This window comes from Mastigoproctus giganteus, chromosome 11 (genome assembly GCF_048544385.1).
Source record: "Mastigoproctus giganteus isolate SK-2022 chromosome 11, ASM4854438v1, whole genome shotgun sequence".
Lineage (NCBI taxonomy): Eukaryota > Metazoa > Arthropoda > Arachnida > Uropygi > Thelyphonidae > Mastigoproctus > Mastigoproctus giganteus.
Window position 1 is genome coordinate 141,603,283 of NC_143585.1, and position 21,687 is coordinate 141,624,969.

Sequence of the window (21,687 nt, forward strand, 5' to 3'; positions counted from 1 at the left end):
AGGTGGCAAATGAAGTTTAAAATTGACAAATGTAAAGCAGTACACATGGGAAACAGCAACCCCAGAGCAACGTATCAACTCTGTGGTACTACACTGACAGTGGTAGAGAATGAAAGGGACCTGGGGGTGGTTGTGCAGGCAGATATGAAGTTCTCTGAGCAGTGCAGACGGGCTGCAAGAGTAAGTCATGGTGTATTGTCAATGATATATAGGAATTTTTCAAGCAGGGATAAGGAGGTGATTATTCCCTTGTATAAGGCAATGGTCAGGCCACACCTAGAGTACTGTATACAGGTCTGGAGGCCTCATTTCAAGAAGGATGTAGTGCTGCTGGAACGAGTACAGAGAAGGGCAACAAGATTAGTGAATGGAACAAAGGGGTGCTCTTACGAAGAAAGGCTTAAGTTTTGCAAATTACAGTGTCTGGAGACTAGGCACCAGCGAGGTGATCTGATAGAGGTGTATAAAGCCTTGAATGGTTTGAGCATGCTCAATGCTGATGGGATTCTTCCTCTAGCTCAGAATAATCACCTGAGAGGGCATAAATTCAAATTGAGGAAAGACAGATGTAGGATAGACGTGCGGAAATTTGCCTTTAGCCAGCGAGTGGTTGGTTGGTGGTACAGACTTCCATCCCTTGTCATGGAAGTTGATAGCCTAAATAAGTTTAAGACTCAGCTGGACAGGTATTTTGAACGAACAGAGAGGTGAAGTGGAAGTGGTTTTTTTTTTTTTTTTTGGCTGATGCTGCATAAGCTTGCTTTCTTGCATCAAATGCCTCTACTAATGCTAATAAACATTCTTTAACATTTGTAAGTCATAATAATTTCTTTGTTATTATAATTTGCTTGATTTTATAGGCTACATTTTCATTTCTTTCGTTAATCAATTATTCTTTAAACATAAATAATTAGCTAACTAATTTCATTGTTGAGAACGTAACCCCTGTTTTTAATATTATTAGCATTAGCATTAGTAGAGGCATATGATGCAAGAAAGCAAGCTTATTCAGCATCAGCCAAAAAAAAAAAAAAAAAACACACACCACTCCCATTTCACCCCTCCGTTCGTTCGAAATACCTGTCCAGTTGAGCTTTAAATTTGTTTAGGCTATCAACTTCAACAACAAGTGATGGAAGTCGGTTCCACCAACCAACCACCCGCTGGCCAAAGGCAAATTTCCACACATCTATCCGACATCCGTCCTTCCTCAATTTGAATTTATGCCCTCTGAGGTGATTATTCTGAGCAAGATGAAGAATCCCATTGGCATTGAGCGTGCTCAAACCATTCAAAGCCTTATACACCTCTATCACCTCGCCGGTGCCTAGTCTCCAGACTCTGTAATTTGCAAAACTTAAGCCTTTCTTCGTAAGAGCAACCCTTTGTTCCATTCACTAATCTTGTTGCCCTTCTCTGTACCCGTTCCAGCAGCTCTACATCCTTCTTGAAATGAGGCCTCCAGACCTGTAAACAGTACTCAAGATGTGGCCTAACCATTGCCTTATACAAGGGAATAATCACCTCCTTTTAGAAAAATTCCTGTATATCATTGACAAGACACCATGAGTTACTCTTGCAGCTCGTCTGCACTGCTCAGAGAACTTCATATCTGCCTGTACAATTACCCCCAGGTCCTTTTCATTCTCCACCACTGTCAGTGTAGTACCACAGAGTTGATACGTTGATCTGGGGTTACTGTTTCCCATATGTAGTACTTTACATTTGTCAATGTTAAACTTCATTTGCCACCTCTCAGCCCATCTGTTCAACCTTTCCAGATCCTGTTGCAGCAGCATAGCGTCAGTAGTGTCCTTAACAACCCTGCCAACCTTTGTATCATCTGCAAACTTGGACACTAAACTTGATATCCCATCATCAATATCATTCATAAACACCGAAAACAACAACGGACCCAACACTGAACCCTGAGGAACTCCACTAATAACATTAGTCCACGTTGAGCAGTGTCCATTGATTACCACTCTCTGTCTTCTGCCACTCAACCATCCCCTTATCCATAGCAGCAATTTGCCTCCAATGCCACACTGTTCCAATTTGTGCAGCAGTCTTCCATGTGCAACAGTATCAAAATCCTTTCTAAGATCCAAATATATAATATCAAAGTTATTCCCTGCATCCAGTTCTTTTGTGACTACGTCATAGTATCCAATCAAATTGGTCAGGCAAGACCTGCCCTTAACAAAACCATGCTGCGTCTGAGCTATAACTGAATTCTTGTCTAGATGATCCTGCAGTGCTTCTTTAACCAGTGCCTCCATTAATTTACCTGGAACAGAAGTTAAACTAACAGGTCTATAATTACTTGTGTCAGCCTTTGATCCTCCTTTGTGAATTGGGGTTACATTTGCACATCTCCAGTCTATGGGTACCTCCCCTGAGTCCAAAGAAGCTCTCATAATTATGGCCAGGGGTTTGCTTACTTTCTTTGCTGCCTCCTTTAATATAACTGGATAGATACCATCCACCCCAGGTGCCTTTTTTATGTTTATCCTCAACAATCTCTCCTCCACTTTCTTCTCAGTTATTACAAAATCATCCAGCTCACTGCCAATGTTTACTTTACCTACATCATTCTCCTTCCTGAATAACTCCTCATGCGTGAATGTAGATGCAAAATACTCGTTTAGATTGTTAGCCACCTGAGCAGGATTCTCAACTGTTGAACCATCAATATCCAGTGTACCAATCTGATTCATCCCTTTCCTTCTTGAGTTTAAATATGTAAAGAACTCTTTTCTGTTTTTCTTTGCATCCTTTGCCAAGGATTTTTCGTAGTCTGCCTTTGCCTGCCTAATCTCCTTTGTGACTTGGTTACAGACCAACTTATATCTATCATAGGCTTCCATGTCACCCATCAATTTGTATGTATCCCATGCATTTTTCTTCTCTGCCACATGTCTCATTAGTTCATCTGACAACCATTTAGGCCTAAACCTTGAACAATATTTCTTAGTTGGTATGTAAAGCCTGGTAGCCTCCAAGATTAGTTCCTTGAATGCTTCCCATTTTGAGTTTGCTGTTGGTAACATCATCAGTTGGTCCCACTGTATAGAATTTAAATACTGTCTCAGACCATCATAGTCGCCTTTAAGAAAACAAAACCCTTCCCTTTACCTCTGATGGTAGTTACCTCCTTGAGTAAATCCCACTTCAACACACTGTGATCACTGCCACCTAGTGGTTCATTTATCTGCATATTCTTAATGCATGAAGAATCACTACTGATAATCAGATCAAGAGTATTGCTCCCTCTTGTTGCCTCACGAACATGCTGATTTGAAAACAATCATCCAATAAATCCACAAAAGCCTTGCTAGTGTGCGAGTAACCAATCCACAAATTCCAGTCAATATCTGGGAAATTAAAATCCCCCATTATAAGACTCTCTGATTTACTGGCCCACTCTATTTCCCTGTACAATATCTTATTATACTCATCAGAGTCATTAGGCCTATAGCACACTCCTACTCTCAATTTTGATTTCCCTATGCTTATGTCACACCAAACTGACTCGACACTGCCCTGTCCATCGATGTCAACTGGCTTCACTTCCTTGGACTTTATGTGTTTCTTAACTAATAGCATAACTCCTCCTCCCCTCCTGTCCTGTCTATCCTTTCTATACACATTGTATTCCCCAAATTCCAGTTCCGCATTCCTTATATCTGTGTGACACCACGTCTCTGATATCCCAACAATATCTGCCTTTGATGTTTTGAGCAATACCTCAAATTCATCAAATTTATTTACCAAACTCCTAGCATTGGTGTACACGCAGGTATACATGCACCTGTTTCTATTCTTAGCTACCCTAACACAACCCATGTGTTTACTTGTACCGCAATGACTCCCAGCAGTCTCTGAAATATCCTGCATCTTGTTTTTCAGGCTTCTGCTCATTTCAATAGAAGCAGTGCAAGAATCACTTCCACCTCTGCCAGTGGCTACTGTTAATCTATTAGTCCTTGTATCCCCCCCAACTAGCAGTTTTCCGACCCACCTAACACTGCCTCGACAGCATCAGCAAAAATTCTTGCAGCCTTTCTATTTAAGTGTATCCCATCCCTGTAGAAGCAATCTCTCCTGTTAACAAGTACAGTCCAGGCTGAAAAAAATTCTACCCCTTGAGCCTTGCACAATCCCTCCAGGGCCGAATTGATCGACAAGGCTCTCATCATATACTCCCTCCTATCGTGTCTGGGCAGAATTGCAGACACTTTCAAATTCAACCCTAATTCACGGCTTTTTTTCAACAGTGACCTGTACTTGCTAAGTAATTCCGCCGGTCTCCTACTCTTAATACCATTAGTGCCAACGTGTACAACTATATCACCTTTTGTGCCCTTAAAAGATGATATCCGTTCTACAACGTCATCAACCTTTGTCCCTGGCAGACATACCCTGGTCCTATTCCACCTATCCTTTTTACAAAGCATGTTCCCCGTTTCCCTGACAATAGAGTCACCAACAACTACTAGTTCCTGTGGGACCAGCGCATTCTGCCTAGGGGGCTTCCTCTGTGTTGCCTGATGACTAAGTGCAAGCTCTGGCGTTGATGTGGGCAGCTGAGAGCTTGATGGGCCCCTCAATTTATTTCCTTCGAGGGCATCCACCCTGTCCTTCAAGCTCTCATAAAGGCCCATAACAACGCTGAGTTGTCGCCTGATTTCCTTGCACTCCTTACATCGTGCACACACAAAGACATCCCCCTTGGCAGTATCATATCCCGTACCCGACTGCTCCGCAAACATCAAGCAAACAGTGCATTTTAAAAGACTGATTCAGAGGGCAACTGCCCCCCTCAGTTCTCCCCTGAACCACAGCACTCCCATTAGCTTGAGCCTTTTGCTTTGCTGCTCTGGTCAGAGTCACGATTCCGATTTAATTCAATAAAATTTCAAAACAAAAATTAAATCCTTAAGTTATATCCCAAAACAGTTATAACGCTATATTTATTTTTTCGGTATCTAGTGTTTTCTACGAGTTCCCATTATACAACTTCCGTATCACGTGTACCACTATAGTTATGTATTAATTATTTGTTACGATTAAGTCGTTATATATATAGATATATATATATATAGAGTTAAAAGTACAATTTAATTGAGAATAAAGTTTATCAAGATTAATAGATTTACTGATTAATTGACAATATTATATTATGCACTATACTACACTAAGTATGTCTATGGGAAATAAATTCCCGCTTTATGAGTTTTCGCTTTATGAGTGCACTCTAAGAACGAATTAACTCATAATGTCGGGAAATACCTGTATACACAAAAATTCCAGTTGCCAAAGTGTGCAACTAGACTGTTCACCAATTGGTCTGGAAAAGCATGGGCACTCATTTTGGCAGGTAACAGATTAGGCTACATCACTAAGGTCCAAATGTAGCACACATGCACAGAGAGAGATGAGTGTTATCAAAATCACTGAACCATTTACATACTGAGTAAAGCGAGGAATTGCTCTGCGATTTGGCAGAATGGTTGTAAATTTATCCATATCCACTTCACCCGATTCCATTATTTGAATTGCCAATAGTGACTGTGCTGGTGTGAATCTGTCGCTCAGTTTGAGTGACAGATTCTGTCACTCAAACAGAATAACTTTGGCCTCAGCATTGAGGCCAAAGATTGTGCAGGGGTGCAGCTGATACAGAGATCTCAAATATTGTACAATGTTCACACCTAAATGGATATCAGGTGAATTGATGAAACTGGTGGCTTAGAAAAAAATGCAAAGGACAATTAAAAATTATCAGGTGGCACAGAAACTTACAGTAACTACAAACTAGTCTATAATCAAGTTATTGAGGAGTTATGGAAGTAAAGGCAGATTATAAGATGTTTTTTGCAAAAAATGTGAACAAAAGTAGCAAAGAATTCTTTGCTACTTTCCACGTACGTTAATGATAGAAGGAAATGGATAAAACATAACAGTCCAGTAGATTTGAGTGGCACAACTGGTGATGATCCTATTCAGGTGCTGAGAAGCTGAATAAATATATTACATTTGCATTCATGCATGAAGAAGTTATTAGGTTTGGGATACCAGAAGCATATCAAATTCTAACTGGGTGCTAAACGATTTTGCAATAATTGGAGCAAAGTGGAAGATAAATTGCAGATGCTAAAAGTAAATAAATCACATGGGGGTTATGAAATCCATCCACTTATATTAAAAGATGTAGCAAAATAGGTAAGCAAACCTTTAGCACAATTAAGAGAGCACCTGTGGATTCACAGGAGGTCATAAAAATTGGAGATAGGCAAATGTCTCTCTCTCTCTCTCTCTCTCTCTCTCTCTCTCTCTCTCTCTCTCTCTCTCTCCTCTTTTACATGGGAAAATAATGGAGTCAGTAGTTAGTAATGCACTATCACGGTGTATTCATGCTGTGATTGCCGTAGTTATATGTAGTTTTAGTTAATATAATCACAGCATAAATAAGTTATGGGAGATCTTGACTGACCAGTCTGATTAGCTTCTGTGAAACATTTAGTCAGAAAGGAACTAGATGCAAAAAATAAAAAATAATGAATTTCAGTAAAGCTTTTGACATGAAAGACTGCTTATGGATTGGAGTAGTGAGAGCAGATTACTGCTATAAATAAAGAATTGGTTGAGTTGGGGGGGGGGAGACGGAATAGTTATTAATGGTTGCTGGTCTTCTTGGACTAATTTATTAGTGGAGTTCCTCAGGGTTAAGTGCTGGGACCTCTTATTGTTTTCATTATTTATTCAATCAATATAATATCATTATATTGATGAAGGCATATCAACTTTAATGTGTAAGTTTGCTGATGATACAAAGTTTGGCATGGTAATTAATGATGAGCTGTGTTGTGGTAGTGTAAGAAGACCTAGAGAAATTATTCAGATGGGCTGAGAAGTGGTGATTGAGGTTTAATGTTGATAAATGCAAAGTATTTCATCTGCGTAGCATTATTACCAGAATAACTGGGTGACACTCAAGGTACCAACTGGGTGACATTCAAAGTTTGTTTGTTTGTTATTTGGTTTTTAGGAGCATTAGCAACTAAGGCCATATTGCTCCTGGATATGCGGTGGTCAGTCCCTGACCTTTTGCGCATCCTCCATATTTGGTGGTGACGGGCTCGAACCCTGGTCTAATCAAGAAGCATGTGCTATGCACTGCTGCTCCTTCCCACCTGGCTACGGAGGTGCTGACGTTCAAAGTATGGAGAATAAAAAATACCTAGGGATTGATAGTGCAGTGTGACACGAAGTTCTCTGTGCACAGTAATTAGGCTGCTAGGAGAGAAATAGTGTTCTATTGATGATATACAGGAACTTTGCCAACAGGGAGAAGGACATGAATATCCTGATGTATAAGCCAGTTGTTTTTCCACCTTGAGTGCTGTACTGGTGTCTGGTAGGCATATTGTAGGAACGTTTGGAACTGGTGCAGAGAAGATCAGAAAGATTAGTCAGCACCACAAAAGTATAGTCTTAAAAAGAAAGCCTTCAATTAAATTGCTACTGGAAACTCAACAACTTTGAGGACACTCGATTGAAGTATTTTAGGATTTTAAAATACTTTTTAAGGAAGTATTTTTAATGGATTAGGTAAACTAAATTCTGATGACATCCTTACTCTTTCTCAGACAACGTACATATGGGGACCAAAATTTAAATTTAAATAGGGTAGTTGCCAGATAGATTTGCAAATATTCTTTCAGCAAGAAAGGAATTGATTGTTGGAACAAATGACTGGTGTTGTGGAAGTGAGTATTTTGAATAAATTTAAGGAAATATTAAACAGATTATTAGAGGAAATGAAGAAATGATTTCGGTAGTTTTTTGTTTTGTTTTAGATTGGCTGTATATGCTTGCTTTCTTGCTTTATATGTGTATCAAATGATACACATATAATGATACATTTCTTACACATATAATGATACATTTGATATCCAATAAAATTGGTCAGACAATATTTCCCCTTAAAAATCTATGCTGTGTCTGAAGTATAATTCCAGCCTTTTCTAGATGATTCTGCATTACTTCTTTTACCAGTGTCTCCTTTATTTTCCCTGAAATAGAAGTTAAAATAACAGGTCTGTAATTGCTCATGTCACTCTTTGATTTCCCCCTTTGTGAATTGGGAATACATTTGCACATCTCCAGTCCATGAGGATATACCCCTAATCCAAGGATGCTTTCATAATTATGGTTAAGCATTTCCTTACTGCCTTTGCTGCCTCCCTTACTATAATTGAATAGATCCATCCACCCTAGGTGCCTTTCTTATGTCTAACTTGAACAATTTATCTTCCACTATTCTCTTAGTTATTACAAAATCATTTAGCTCCCAGTTACTGTTTTTAAACTTGTGGCATCCCCTTCCTCAAGAATTCCTCATGTGTGAGTGTAGATGCACAATACTCATTCAGTTTGTCATCTTGACAGGATCATCAACAGTCAAACCATTGATATCAAGTGGACCAATTTGATTCATCCTGTTACTTCTAGTGTTTCCATAAGCAAAGAAGTATTTGCTATTTTCTTTGCTTCCTATATTTTATGAGATTTTAGTATTAGGGACTGGATTTCTTCTTGTATCTGAAGTAGTAAAAATCAGTTACATATTTTGTTTTTGTTTTAATAGTTAGGATATCTTTTGGCTATTCCTGAAACTGAAAAAATGAAGATCTATCAGGATTTTGAAATACCAAATCTGGAATTTATGGTAAGTTCATGAAATTAAATCTACATGTAATAAATTATCTTCACCATAATCTTCTTCCTACCAGGGATTGGGCACTGTTAGTCAGTTCTGACTTCACATTGTGTTCATCTCTTCGATTATCAACTTCAATCTTCATTGGGTGGCATTGAAGAGTCTGGGCAACTTGAAGTTCTTTTTCCACTCTCTATGCAGGTCTTGTGCTCTTCTCTGTTATCATTATCTCTGATGATGATAACAGAGAAGAGCACAAGACCTGTTATCATCATCTCTGATTTTAATAAGTTAAGTGAAAGGCATGACTTGGGAATTAACAATTGAAATAAGATTTAAATTTAAAATTTATTGGATTTAAAATTAACTATAATGCTTTAAATCCATATTTTAAAAGCAACAGTTTATTTATTGACTGTAATATTGAGAAACCCTATATCCAGAACATTTAATGTGCTAAACTGATTGATTATTTACATATGATGTTTCTAAATCCTCTTTGGGATTCTGTTATAAAGTCTAACACATAAGAAGACAGCTACAACAATTTTGATTTTAATATAGTGTACTTATTAATTAAGTAACTTATTGTTCAAATAATGTAATAATTCTTAAATAATTTCAAGGTTTAACTGCTCAAAACATTCCTTTTAAACTCTATTTGAAAATAAATAATAAAAAAATATTATTATTGTTGTTGCTCTTATATTATTTCTCACTGACTGGGGGATTCCACTCCATGACGGGTACTGCTACCAAGTACACAGGGTGGTTGTAATGTCTGGTGTTACTGTCGGTCGAGGAAATCTCTGACTATTCTACAGGTGTTCAGGATTGCGACTTTCTGGAGTTCCTTGTAGATGTTCTCTGGGAGACCTATTGCTGCTAGGCTGCTATGTAGAGTCTTTGGTACCATACCAGTGGTTGACACAATGATTGGGATAGTTGGTACTTCCTGCGTATGCCACCTCTTCTTGATCTTATGTGTCAGGTTCACGTACTTCTTAATTTTTTCCTCATAGGTTTTCTGGACATTGCTAGTGTTTGGCACCACTATGTCAATCAGGTAGGTAGCCTTTTCCATCTTGTCCACAAGGGTTATGTCCAGTCTGTTGTGTGGGATGGTCTTATCCGTTATTATAGTGCGGTCCCAGTACAGCTTGTGGGTTTGGGTCTCTAGTACTGCCTGGGGTTCGTACTTGTAGTATGGGACACTTTCTTTGGTCAACTGGTATTTCCTCGCTAGCTTCTGATGTATTATCCTGGCTACCTGGTCATGTCTATGAGTATACTCAGTCTGGGCTATCACCTTGCACCCCGCGGTGATGTGTTGGATCGTTTCTGAGGCCAGATGGCATCATCGACACGTGTCATCTGACATTCCAGGCTCCTTTGTGATGTATTTTCTATAGTTTCTGGTGTTGATTACCTGGTCTTGGATGGCCAGCATGAATCCTTCAGTCTCACGGAACAGCGGGACGCTTGTGAGCCATGCATTGGAAGCAATGTTATCGATGTGATCTTGATGGAGGTCATTGTAGTGTCTGCCATGTCTTCTTTGCCCATATTTCTAACTTCGTTTCTTGTACTGTCTGGACTGGAAGGGTTTCCTCGCTTAGGTTGAGTGGGGTATACCACTTCATCTATCTTCCTTATGGCCTGGTGGAATGGTGCTGTGTTGTTCTCAAAGTAATCCTTCAAGTTAACTATCCATGCTTTTTGATTAGAACGGGGTTCGATCCCATGAGCCACCAAATATGGAGTATTTTTTTATTTTTTATTTTTTTTTTTTATGTGAACCCCAAACACGAGAAGTATTAGAACCTATAGTACTTAGTACCGTGCTTGGGTTGGAGGTTGAGAAGACGAAAGAAGATATTTGTTGATATTGGACTTGAACTTCTGTAGATTGTAATTTTCAGGAAATACGTATGAAGGAAGGTTGTTCCAGAAAACGGCAGTTGAATGAATAAATGAGGAAGATGAAAAGTTGGTTCTGTGGGTTGGAAGTTGGACAGTAAATGGATGCTGGCTGGTCGCGGCACGTGTTCGGACTGTTTTGAAAGAGACAGTGGGAATTATAGAAGCCAATTCGGAAGAACAGTGCCCATGGAAGTATCTGTAGAAGAGGCATGCAGCAGAAACAGTGCGTCTATGAGAAAGCGAGTGGAGAGACTCTGTTAGAAATCATTAATTAACCTAATTGCCCTCTTCTGAATGGAATCAGGAAGCCTGAGAGAGGTTTTGGGGGCACCACCCCAGATGTGGGAACAATATTCCACAGCAGGGCGAATTTGTGATTTATACAGAGTGAGCAGCTGTTTGGAAAAAAAGTAACGCCGAAAGCGAAAGAGAAAACCAAGTTTTTTAGATGCAGAGGAAGCAATATTTGTAATGTGCTTGTGCCAAGAGAGATAAGAAGTCAGGGTAATCCCCAAAAGAGATATATCATTTTGCCTAGAAATCGGAGTGGCACTAAAGATAAGCATAGGAGCAGAAGAATCTTTTTTGCGAGATATAAGACAAGACTGAGTTTTAGAAGGGTTGAAATCAACTAAGTTGTCTTTGCCCCACTGGTGAATTACCTGAAGATCGGCATTTAAGGAATTGGTAGCAGATTTTAAAGAAGTTGAAACTGATTGAGCAGGGCAATCTGTCATAAAAAGGTTTTTCAAAATGGAAAGTGGAATGCAATGTGCTATCATCAGCAAAACTATGGCTAGGATTTCCAGTCAATGGAAGAAGGTCATTAATATACAAGAGGAAAAGAGTGGGGGAAATAACTGAACCTTGGGGGACACCAGCATTAGTGGAGAAGTTAGAAGACAGAGAGCCATCTACCATCACCCTCAGTGAGCGATCAGAGAGAAAACTGGATAACCAATTACTAAAAACAGTTGGCAAACCATAAGATGGAATCTTGTTTAGAAGACCTTTATGCCAAACACGATCAAAAGCCTTTGAGATGTCAAGAGCAACTACTTGTGTTTCACCGAACATTTCCATCGAATTAGTCCATAAATGGGTAACATAAGCCAGAATATCACCAGTGGATCGACACTGACAGAATCCATACTGGCGATTGTTGATCAGACGGAAGGTTTCTAGGTAGTTTAAGAGTTGGCGGTTAATTGATTTCTCCATTACTTTAGAAAGAGTAGAAGTGATTGCAATGGGACAATAATTGGATGGGAGGGATTTGTCACCCTTTTTAGGAACTGGCTGGATATGAGCAAATTTCCAAGCAGAAGGAAAAACACCTTTGGAATAAGAAAGTGAAAAAAGGTGGCAAAGAATAGGAGTAAGTTCAGGAGCACAGGTTTTGAGAACAAGTGGAGAAATACCATCAGGACCTGGAGCTTTCTTAGCATCAAGATTCATCAAAATCCTTGTGATATCCTTTTGATGGAAGACCACAGGAGGCATTGAACAGAGCGTGTTGGGAATGGTGGGAGGTGTTTTACCAAGATCGTTAATGCATGAGTTGAAAGAAAAATGGGATGCTAGCAGGTCAGCTTTATCCTTGGCTGAAGTGACAAAAGAACCATCTGGTTTGGACAGAGGTGGGAGCAGAGATGGGCAAAAGTTGCGGCCCAATAGCTTTGGCAAGAGACCAGAATGCTCGACTACCATTAGGGCAAGAAGCAAGTTTTCTACTCTTAGCCTCTTCAAACTCTAGTTTAGCATTAGCATTAGCATTAGTAGAGGCATATGATGCAAGAAAGCAAGCTTATTCAGCATCAGCCAAAAAAAAAAAAAAAAAAAAACCAACCACTACTCCCATTTCACCCCTCCGTTCGTTCGAAATACCTGTCCAGCTGAGCCTTAAATTTATTTAGGCTATCAACTTCAACAACAAGCGATGGGAGTCTATTCCACAAACCAACTGCCCGCTGGCTAAAGGCAAATTTCCGCACATCTATCCGACATCCGTCCTTCCTCAATTTGAATTTATGCCCTCTCAGGTGATTATTCTGAGCAAGAGGAAGAATCCCATCGGCATTGAGCATGCTCAAGCCATTCAAAGCCTTATACACCTCTATCAGATCACCTCGCCGATGCCTAGTCTCCAGGCTCTGTAATTTGAGTTTAAATAGGTAAAGAACTCTTTTCTGTTTTTCTTTGCGTCCTTTGCCAAGGATTTCTCATAATCTGCCTTTGCCTGCCTAATCTCCTTTGTGACTTGGTTACAGACCAACTTATATCTATCATAGGCTTCAATGTCACCCATTAATTTGTATGTATCTCATGCATTTTTCTTCTCTGCCATATGTCTCATTAGTTCATCTGACAACCATTTAGGCCTGAACCTTGAACAATATTTCTTGGTTGGTATGTAAAGCCTGGTAGCTTCCAAGATTAGTTCCTTGAATGCTTCCCATTTTGAATTTGCTGTTGGTAACATCATCAGTTGGGCCCACTGTATAGAATTTAAATACTGTCTCAGACCATCATAGTCGCCTTTACGAAAGCAAAAACCCTTCCCTTTGCCTCTGATGGTAGTTACCTCCTTGAGTAAATCCCACTTCAGCACACTGTGATCACTGCCACCCAGTGGTTCCTTTATCTGCAGGTTCCTCAACTGTTGAAGATTCCTCAACTGTTTAGACTGATTAATAACTGCTTTACAATTGTTGCGAGCTTTGGTGTAGGCAGAAAATGAAACTGAAGAATTAGAAACAAGCCAATTACGATATGCAACATTCTTCTCTTGAACAGCCTTAGCACATTTATTGGAAAACCAAGGTTTAGATAAAGGACGAGATTTTAAAGTGGAGTGTGGGATAAAGGATTCCATTCCTGCAAGAATAATTTCACTGACACAATCTGAGCAAACGTTGACATCAGAAGTTTTGAAACAGTAATCCGACCAAGGAAAAGAAGAAAAGAAGTCTCGCACGTCATCCCATTTTGCATTCTTGTAATGCAAAACAACACAAGGTTGGGAATAGCCATGAGATAAAGGCTCCATTGGAGAAGAAACAATCACCAAGTTGTGGTCTGAAGTGCCTAAAGGACCTCTCACTTCGACCACATACTTAGAAGAGTTGTTTGTGAGAAAAAGATCAAGCGTATTGGTTGTATGATTAGGATTGTTCGGTATTCTTGTAGGTAAATGAACAATCTGTGCAAGGTCATTAGTAATTGCATTAGAATCAGCATCTCGACTAGCTGGGTCGGTGACTAGAAAATGGAAGCCAGCTGGAGTTGTGAACATTAAAATCACCAAGGAAAATTACATCATTGTTAGGAAAGTTGGACTGGAGAAAGTCAAGTTGCAAAGAGAGGAAGTCAAAGAGCTCCAAGTGATTAGTGGAGTTGGGAGAATGGTAGAGACAACAGATGAATTTGACACAATGGGGTAGAGAGATTTTAAGCCAGAGAATATCAAAGAGAGGAGATTCCAAATTGCCAAGTCTCTGATAGGGAATATCGAAACGGACATATGCACAAGTACCACCATCGAGGCGAAAGGAATCATACAGCGAATAATTTGGGCATCTGAGATGAGCAGTAGTTGAATCAACCGATAACTGAGATTCTGTCAGAAAAAGTACAAAAACCAAATAACAAATAACAACATCAGGTTAACTATCGCTATTTACTGTAGTTCTGTCAGGTCTATCAGGCCCCTTCGTCCCTCTTTCTGAGGTATTGTTATTCTCTCCACTGCTGACTTCAGGTGGTGTTGGGTCTTTCGCATGATATCTTCTAGCTCAGTGTTAGTCCAGCCTGTGACCCCGAAGGTGTATGTTAGTACTGGAGCTGATAGGTGTTTATGTCTTTAACTGTGTTCCCTCCATTCAATTTTTCTTTCAGCAGGCTTCTGAGTCTCTGATGATATTTTTCGGTCAGGCACTTCTTGATTTCCTTGTGTTCTAACTGCTCAGCCTGCATCATCCCTAGGTATTTGTAGGTTTCTCCTTCTGTCATAGCTTCAATCTCTTTACCAGTCAACAGCTGGTAGTTTCGGCCAACTAATTTTCCCTGGTGCAGTGTGTGGGTCTTGCATTTTTCTAGACCAGATTCCATCCTGATGTCCTTGCTGAATTCTTCGGTGATCCGGAGTAGTTGCTGGAGTTGCTTCTCGGTTGCCACATAGAGCGTGATGTCATCCGTGTACATCAAATGGGTGAGGGTGTACAGGTTCTTTGAGGTTATATCCATACTTTGCTGCCATTGAGCATGGTGGATAGCAGGTTAAGTGCTAGACGGAATCATAGTGGGCTCAGAGCATCTCCCTGAAAGATTCCTCTTCTAATGGGGATTGGCCTGGTTGTGATGTTCTCGACCTTAATGGTGGTACTCCATTTCGCCATTGTTGCTCCTAGGAAGTTTGTCTCTATTGGATTGACCTTGTAGATCATCAGGGTCTCTATTAGCCAGCTATGAGGTACGGAGTCGGAGGCCTTGTGGTAATCGATGTAGGCCGTGTATAGGTTGCAGTGCTTCTTGAAGGCTTGCTCCATAACTGCGGCATCTATGGTTAATTGCTCCTTCGCTTGCATCCTTTCTGCTGTTTGGCCATTATGTTCTGACTCTCTAAGTAGTCTGATATCTTCTTAGTTATGCAGCTGGTCAGGATCTTGTACATCATTAGGAGTGATTAGCCTGTATTTCACCGGGTTTCTTGTATCCTCATCTTTAGGCTTCAGATATGTGACTCGTTCGGTGAGAAACTTCGGGATTGTCTTCGGGTGCCTTATCATTCAAGTGAACTGCTCTGCTAGGTGCTTGTATGTGCAGGTGAGCTTCTTGTACTAGTAGTTGTGGATGTTATCAATTCCCATGGTTCGTCAATTGTGGGTGTTCCTGATTGGCTGTTTTACTTCTTTTTCTCGAATCTCCCATTCTCTCATCTCTTGTATGTCCTTCGTTTTCTTCCGTTCTACTTCTATCCAGGGTGCTCTGCTGTTATGTCTTACTTCATTGCTCGAGATATTTCCCCAGAACTCTTTGATCATCTTCTTCTTGGGTGGTCAGTTTCCTGCTTTCTCATGTTCACCCAGTTTCCTGTTGCTTGTACCAGTAGTTGTGGATGTTATCAATTCCCGGGGTTCGCCAGTTGTGGGTGTTCCTGATTGACTGTTTTACTTCTCAAATCTTCCACTCTCTCATCTCTTGTATGTCCTTTGTTTCCTTCTTCCGTTCTACTTCTATCCAGGGTGCTCTGCTGTTATGTCTTAATCCACTGCTCCAGATATTTCCCCAGAACTCCCCATATAATAATAATAATAATAATAATAATAATAATAATAATATTATTATTATCATTATTATTATTAGCCATATGGTTGGTGCCTCCGTAGCCAGGTGGGCAGGAGCAGCAGTGCGTAGCACATGCTTCTTGATTAGACTGGGATTCGAGCCCATGACTACCAAATATGGAGGATGCCAAAGGTCAGGGAATGACCACTGCATATCCCAATCCCAGATGAAGGGTGAGGGTTGGTGTCAGGAAGGGCATAAGGCTGTAAAAATTTCATGCCAAAACTGTAAAAATGCTGACCTCATATACATAATGGGAAAAGGCGAGGACAAAAAAAAAAAAAAAAATTATTAGTCATATGGTGCAAGGAAGCCTGAGGCTTATGCCACAACAGAAATTTTCTGAGTTACCCTGAGAGAGAGAGAGAGAGAGAGAGAGAGAGAGAGAGAGAACAAGAGTCAGAAGTAGAAGGGAATCACCAAGAAAGAATAATGATATCCAGCTCAGGACCGACCCTGAGTGTGCCAAGCCCATTCTCACCAAATGTGAGAATGGGCTTGGCACACCTTCAATTGCCCCTGAGGTTAATTGAAGAATGGGGAAAAAACTCTTGGAGCCAGTACCTCTGTATTGGCTGTAAAACCCCGATATTCTAGTGATTTGCATATGTTGTTAGGAAACAAGAATGTTCATTTTGGAAAGAGAAAATTTAACATTTCATGGACAGCAATATACCGAGTTGCATTTTAATTACAATTTATTTCCATTTTGTAATGTTCCTACAGCCTAAGACTCTTGAATTTCTTGGAAAACTGCATCCCCAGATTTTCTTTCTATATCCTAGCTCAATCTAATCATAGTTTGGCAGTCTTTCAGATTTATGCTGTACAGTTAATATTGAATGTGAAAAGTTGCTACAATGTCAACTGTAATAAATGTCTATTTGACTATATGAAACATCAGGGACATGCCATGCTGGTTGATAAGATGACTAAAATTTACATAACACCATTTATAGGAAGGTAAATGAACAAAAAAAGTGTTAATTACAGGCAACCCCTGTATAACACGGTACTTCTACAACATGGTTTCCCCTCTAACATGATTGATAAATTGTTGCAATCTTTGTGCAACACAGTACTTATGTAACACGATTTCACTCTAAAATGGTTAGAGAATTGCAGCAAACCTCTCATAACATGGTATTTTTGAGCTTTTGCGGAGAAAGCCCTGTTGGACGTAATTTTTCAACGTTTCCATTCTTTTTTTGTCTATCTCCACAAAGAAAAGTAATGCTGTAAAAGTATTGACTCACTAGTTGTTTTGCAAAAAAAAATTTGTTGGGAAATCCCTGTGTTAGGAGGTTTTCCCAACAGTTGAACAACAAACAAGCATGAGTTCAATCTATGCTATTGAACTCATGCTTGTTTGAGACCATAAAAAATTGTGACTTTGAAGCTTGCAGTTCATGACTTTTAAGGTTTTTGTTAGGTTATTTTGGATTTCATTTGATTGTTTATAAAATTTTCTGGGTATGTATTACTAAACTTTGTTCTTAAGAACCGTATTCGAATAATTTCTTTGTTGTAAATTAAATTCCAGTTATAAATCATGGGAAATTAAATTCCAATTATAAATTAGGGGAAATTTTTGATGATATGACTACTGAAGACGTTCAAGAATTACTGGGAGAAAAAGAAGCTGGCGAAGAAGATTTGGGGAAAACGGCGTCAGAGATAAACCAAATCAATTCAGAGGATGATAGCGCAGTTGAAAATTCTGAAGTTCCAAATTTTACACTAAAAAGCATAAGGGAAGGCATAAACTTGTCCGAGCAATTAGAATCTTATTTTTTGAATGCAGATCCTTCGACTGAAAGGAAGGCAGTTAAAAAGGACGCTTCAAAAATGCTTAGCTCCATACCATGAATTACAAAGATCTATCAAGCAAAAGCAAACAATCCCAGATTACTGATTTTTTAAATAGAGCAGAAGATACATGAAATCTAGATGCCTCAGAAGAAAGTTCGAAAGGTGAAGATATTCTGCAAAAGAGAAAATGTTCTCATTTGATTGTGCTTAGCAGCAATGAAGAGGAAGAAAATTAAATGAACCTACATTATCTGACATATATGTGTCACAGTTTGTAAGGGGTTGTTCAGTTATTACTATTTTTAATAAAAATTAAGTTTCCAATAGTTGTTAAAAAAAGATGTGTTTTTATTCGCTTTTGGAACATCACCCCCCTTTTTGTACTGGTTCTTAGTCCTGTATAACACAATTTCGCACTACATGAGATTTTGTAGGAACCTAACTACCGTGTTATATGAGGGTTACCTGTACTTTCTTTTTTCAAAATATTATACCTTTGTATTAGTTTTTATAGCAATTGCTATCTTCAGGGGAGATATCTGTTAGCCATAAGCAGAGTTAAAAATGGTTCTTAGTGCTGCTTCTGTTGTGACATGGAGCAGCTTGAAAAGCATGGTTGGGGATTGCAATATCTTGGAGTTACTTAGAACAAATGCAGGTGCATGAATATTTACATGTACACTAATATTAGGAATATAGTAAACAAATTTGATGAATTTGAAGTCATGGTGAAATCATCAAATGCAGACATTGTAGGGATATTATAAATATGGTGCTGGTCAGACAATAAGGGATGTGGAATTTCAATATGGTAAGTGCACTGCGCATGGAAAGCACATTTTGTGTATTATTTAATGGTCAAAGGGGCACTGTAAATTTCCTTCAACTCTGCATGATGTTTCTTGTGATGATACAAAATGCTAGAGCCACTTGATGTGTGTAGTGAGGGATGTGCGTATATTATATGACTGATCCTCTTTGCTACCAGGAAGCAGCTACCCAGTACCTGTCCCTTGCCACGAGGAGGCAGGCCATTTGTCATTTTGCTCTTCCCAGGCAGGGTGGGGCAAGCCCTCTGCTTGCCTGGGCATAATGGTGCGCTGGCCAAAGCAGAAAAAAAAAAGGGGGTGGCGAAACACAAAAAGAATGGGGTTAGGAAAGAATAAGTTATATGAGGAGTTTTAGCCCTCAAGAAGGATGGTAAATACATTTGGCATTTCTAAATGCTGTTCACTTAGGCCAATAGACAAGGTAATGAGGGGGGGGACTGAATACAGCAGTGATCCTACCCAGAGGGGGAAAGAGTTTGTGTGGAAGAGTTGGTAGGAGACAGGTTAAGGGAAGGGGGGGATGAAAGATCAAGGCATCCTGCGAGGCACCTGGAGGGAGTAATACTCTTGATCTGATTATCAGCAGTGATTATTGATGCATTAAGAATTTGCAGATAAAGGAACCACTGGGTGACAGTGATCACAATTTAATGATATGACAATTACTTAAAGATGTAAGTACCATCAAGGCTAAAGGGAAGGGCTTTTGCTTTCATAAAGGTGATTATACGGGTCTCAGACAGTTTTTAAATTCTGTACAGTGGGATCAACTGATGAGGTTACCAATGTTGAATTCTAGGGCTTTTGCTTTCATAAAGGTGATTATAGGGGTCTCAGACAGTTTTTAAATTCTGAACAGTGGGATCAACTAATGATGTTACCAATGTTGAATTCTAAATGGGAAGCCTTCAGGGACTTAATTTTGGAGGCTACTAGGCTTGTCATTCCAACTAAGAAATAGTGTTCAAGGTTTAGACCTAAATGGATGTCAGATGAATTAATGAGGCTTGTGGCAGAGAAGAAAAATTTATGGGATGCATATAAAGTATCAGGTGACACAGAAGCCTATGGCAGATATAAATTAGTCTGTAATCAAGTCACAAGGGAGGTTAGGCAGGTAAAGGCAGATTACTAGAAATCTTTGGCAAAGGATGCAAAGAAAAACAGCAAAGAGTTCTTTACTTATGTAAACTCTAGAAGGAAAGGGATGAATCGGATTGGACCACATAGCTGATAAACTGAATGAGTATTTTGCATCTACATTCACACGTGAGGAGTTATTCAATGAGGGAAGTGCCAGAAGTTTATCAAACTCTAACAGGGAGCTAAGTGATTTTGTAATAACTGAGAGCAAAGTGGAGGAAAAATTGTTGAAGTTAAACATAAAAAAGGCATCTGGGGTGGACGAGATCTATCCAGTTATATTAAAGGAGGCAGCAGAGGAAGTAAGCAAAGCCTTAGCCATAATTATGAGAGCTTCCTTAGACTCAGAGGAGGTCCCATTGGACTGGAGGTGTGCAAATGTATCACCAATTCACAAAGGGGGTTCAAAAGGTGACTAGAATAGACCTGTTAGTTTAACTTGTGTTCTGGGGAAAATAATGGAATCACTGGTTAAAGAAGCTTTGCAGGATCATCTAGACAAGATGGCAGTAATAGTTAAGACACATCATGGGTTTGTTAAAGGGAGGTCTTGTCCGACCAATTTGGATACTATGATGTGGTTACAAACAAACTGAATGCCAAAAATAATTTTGTTATCATATACTTGGATTTCAGGAAAGCTTTTGATACTGTTGCACATCGAAGACTGCTGTACAAATTGGAGAGGTATGGCATTAAGGGTAAGTTGGTACAATGGATAAAGGGATGGTTGAGTGGGAGATGATAGAGTGTGGTAATAAATGGACACTGCTCTACGTGGACTAATGTTATTAGTGGAATCCCCCAGGGTTCGGTGCTGGGCCCATTGTTGTTTTGTATATTTATCAGTGATTTTGATGAAGGTATATCAGGTCTAATGTTCAAATTTTAAGATGATACAAAGGTTGGCAGGGTTGTTAACGATAGTAAAAACAGTATGCTACTCCAACTGGATCTAGATGTTGGGAAAATGGGGCTGAGAAGTGGCAACATTAACAAGTTTAACATTAACAAATGCAAAGTACTGCATATGGGTAGCAATAACTGAAGAGAAACGTACCAACTATGTGGTACTACACTCAGGGAAGTGAAAAGTGAAAAAGACCTGGGGATAATTGTGCAGTCAAATATAAGGGTTCACTGAGCAGTGCAGATGAGCTGCCAGGGCAGGTCATGGAGTCTTGTCAATGATATATAGGAATTTTGCTAGCAGGGATAGGGAGGTGATTATCCCATTATGCAAGGCAATGGTCAGGCCACTCTTTGAGTACTGTGTCAGGTCTGGAGGCCTCATTTTAGGAAAGATGTGGAGTTGCTAGAACAAGTAGAAAGAAGGGCAACAAGATTGGTGAGGGAAACAAAGGGGTGCTCTTACCAAGAAAGGCTTAAGGTGCTGCAAATTGCAGCACCTGGAGAGTAAGCACCTGCAAGATGATCTGATTGAGGTGTATAAGGCCTTGAATGGGTTGAGCAAGCTGAATGCTGATCGGATTCTTCGTCTTGCTCAGATTAAGAACCTGGGGGGGCACAGTTTCAAATTGAGGAAAGACAGTTGTAGAATAGATGTACATCTATTCATAATAATTACTTTGTAATTATTTATTTGAGTAAATCGCTCATCAATACACAATGATCACTACCACCTGTTGGTTCCTTTACTTGAAGACGTATATGTATATGACAAATACATTTCAAATGAAGTTTAACATTGACAAATGTAAAGTACTACATATGGGAAACAGTAACCCCAGAGCAACGTATCAACTCTGCGGTACTACACTGACAGTGGTGGAGAATGAAAAGGACAAGGGAGTAATTGTGCAGGCAGATATGAAGTTCTCTGAGCAGTGCAGACGAGCTGCAAGAGTAGCTCATGGTGTCTTGTCAATGATATACAGGAATTTT

General features: G+C 39.6%; 1 protein-coding gene across 1 annotated transcript in view; it reads left to right on the forward strand.

Annotated features, from left to right (window-relative positions):
- The window catches only part of LOC150078480 (mutS protein homolog 5-like), a 109,542-nt gene that overhangs the window by 45,322 nt on the left and 42,533 nt on the right, over positions 1 to 21,687 (forward strand). The window contains exon 4 of the mRNA XM_090384581.1: positions 8,657 to 8,737. Coding sequence (XP_090240707.1) covers positions 8,657 to 8,737 — 81 coding nt within the window. The remainder of the gene's footprint in view (positions 1 to 8,656; positions 8,738 to 21,687) is intronic.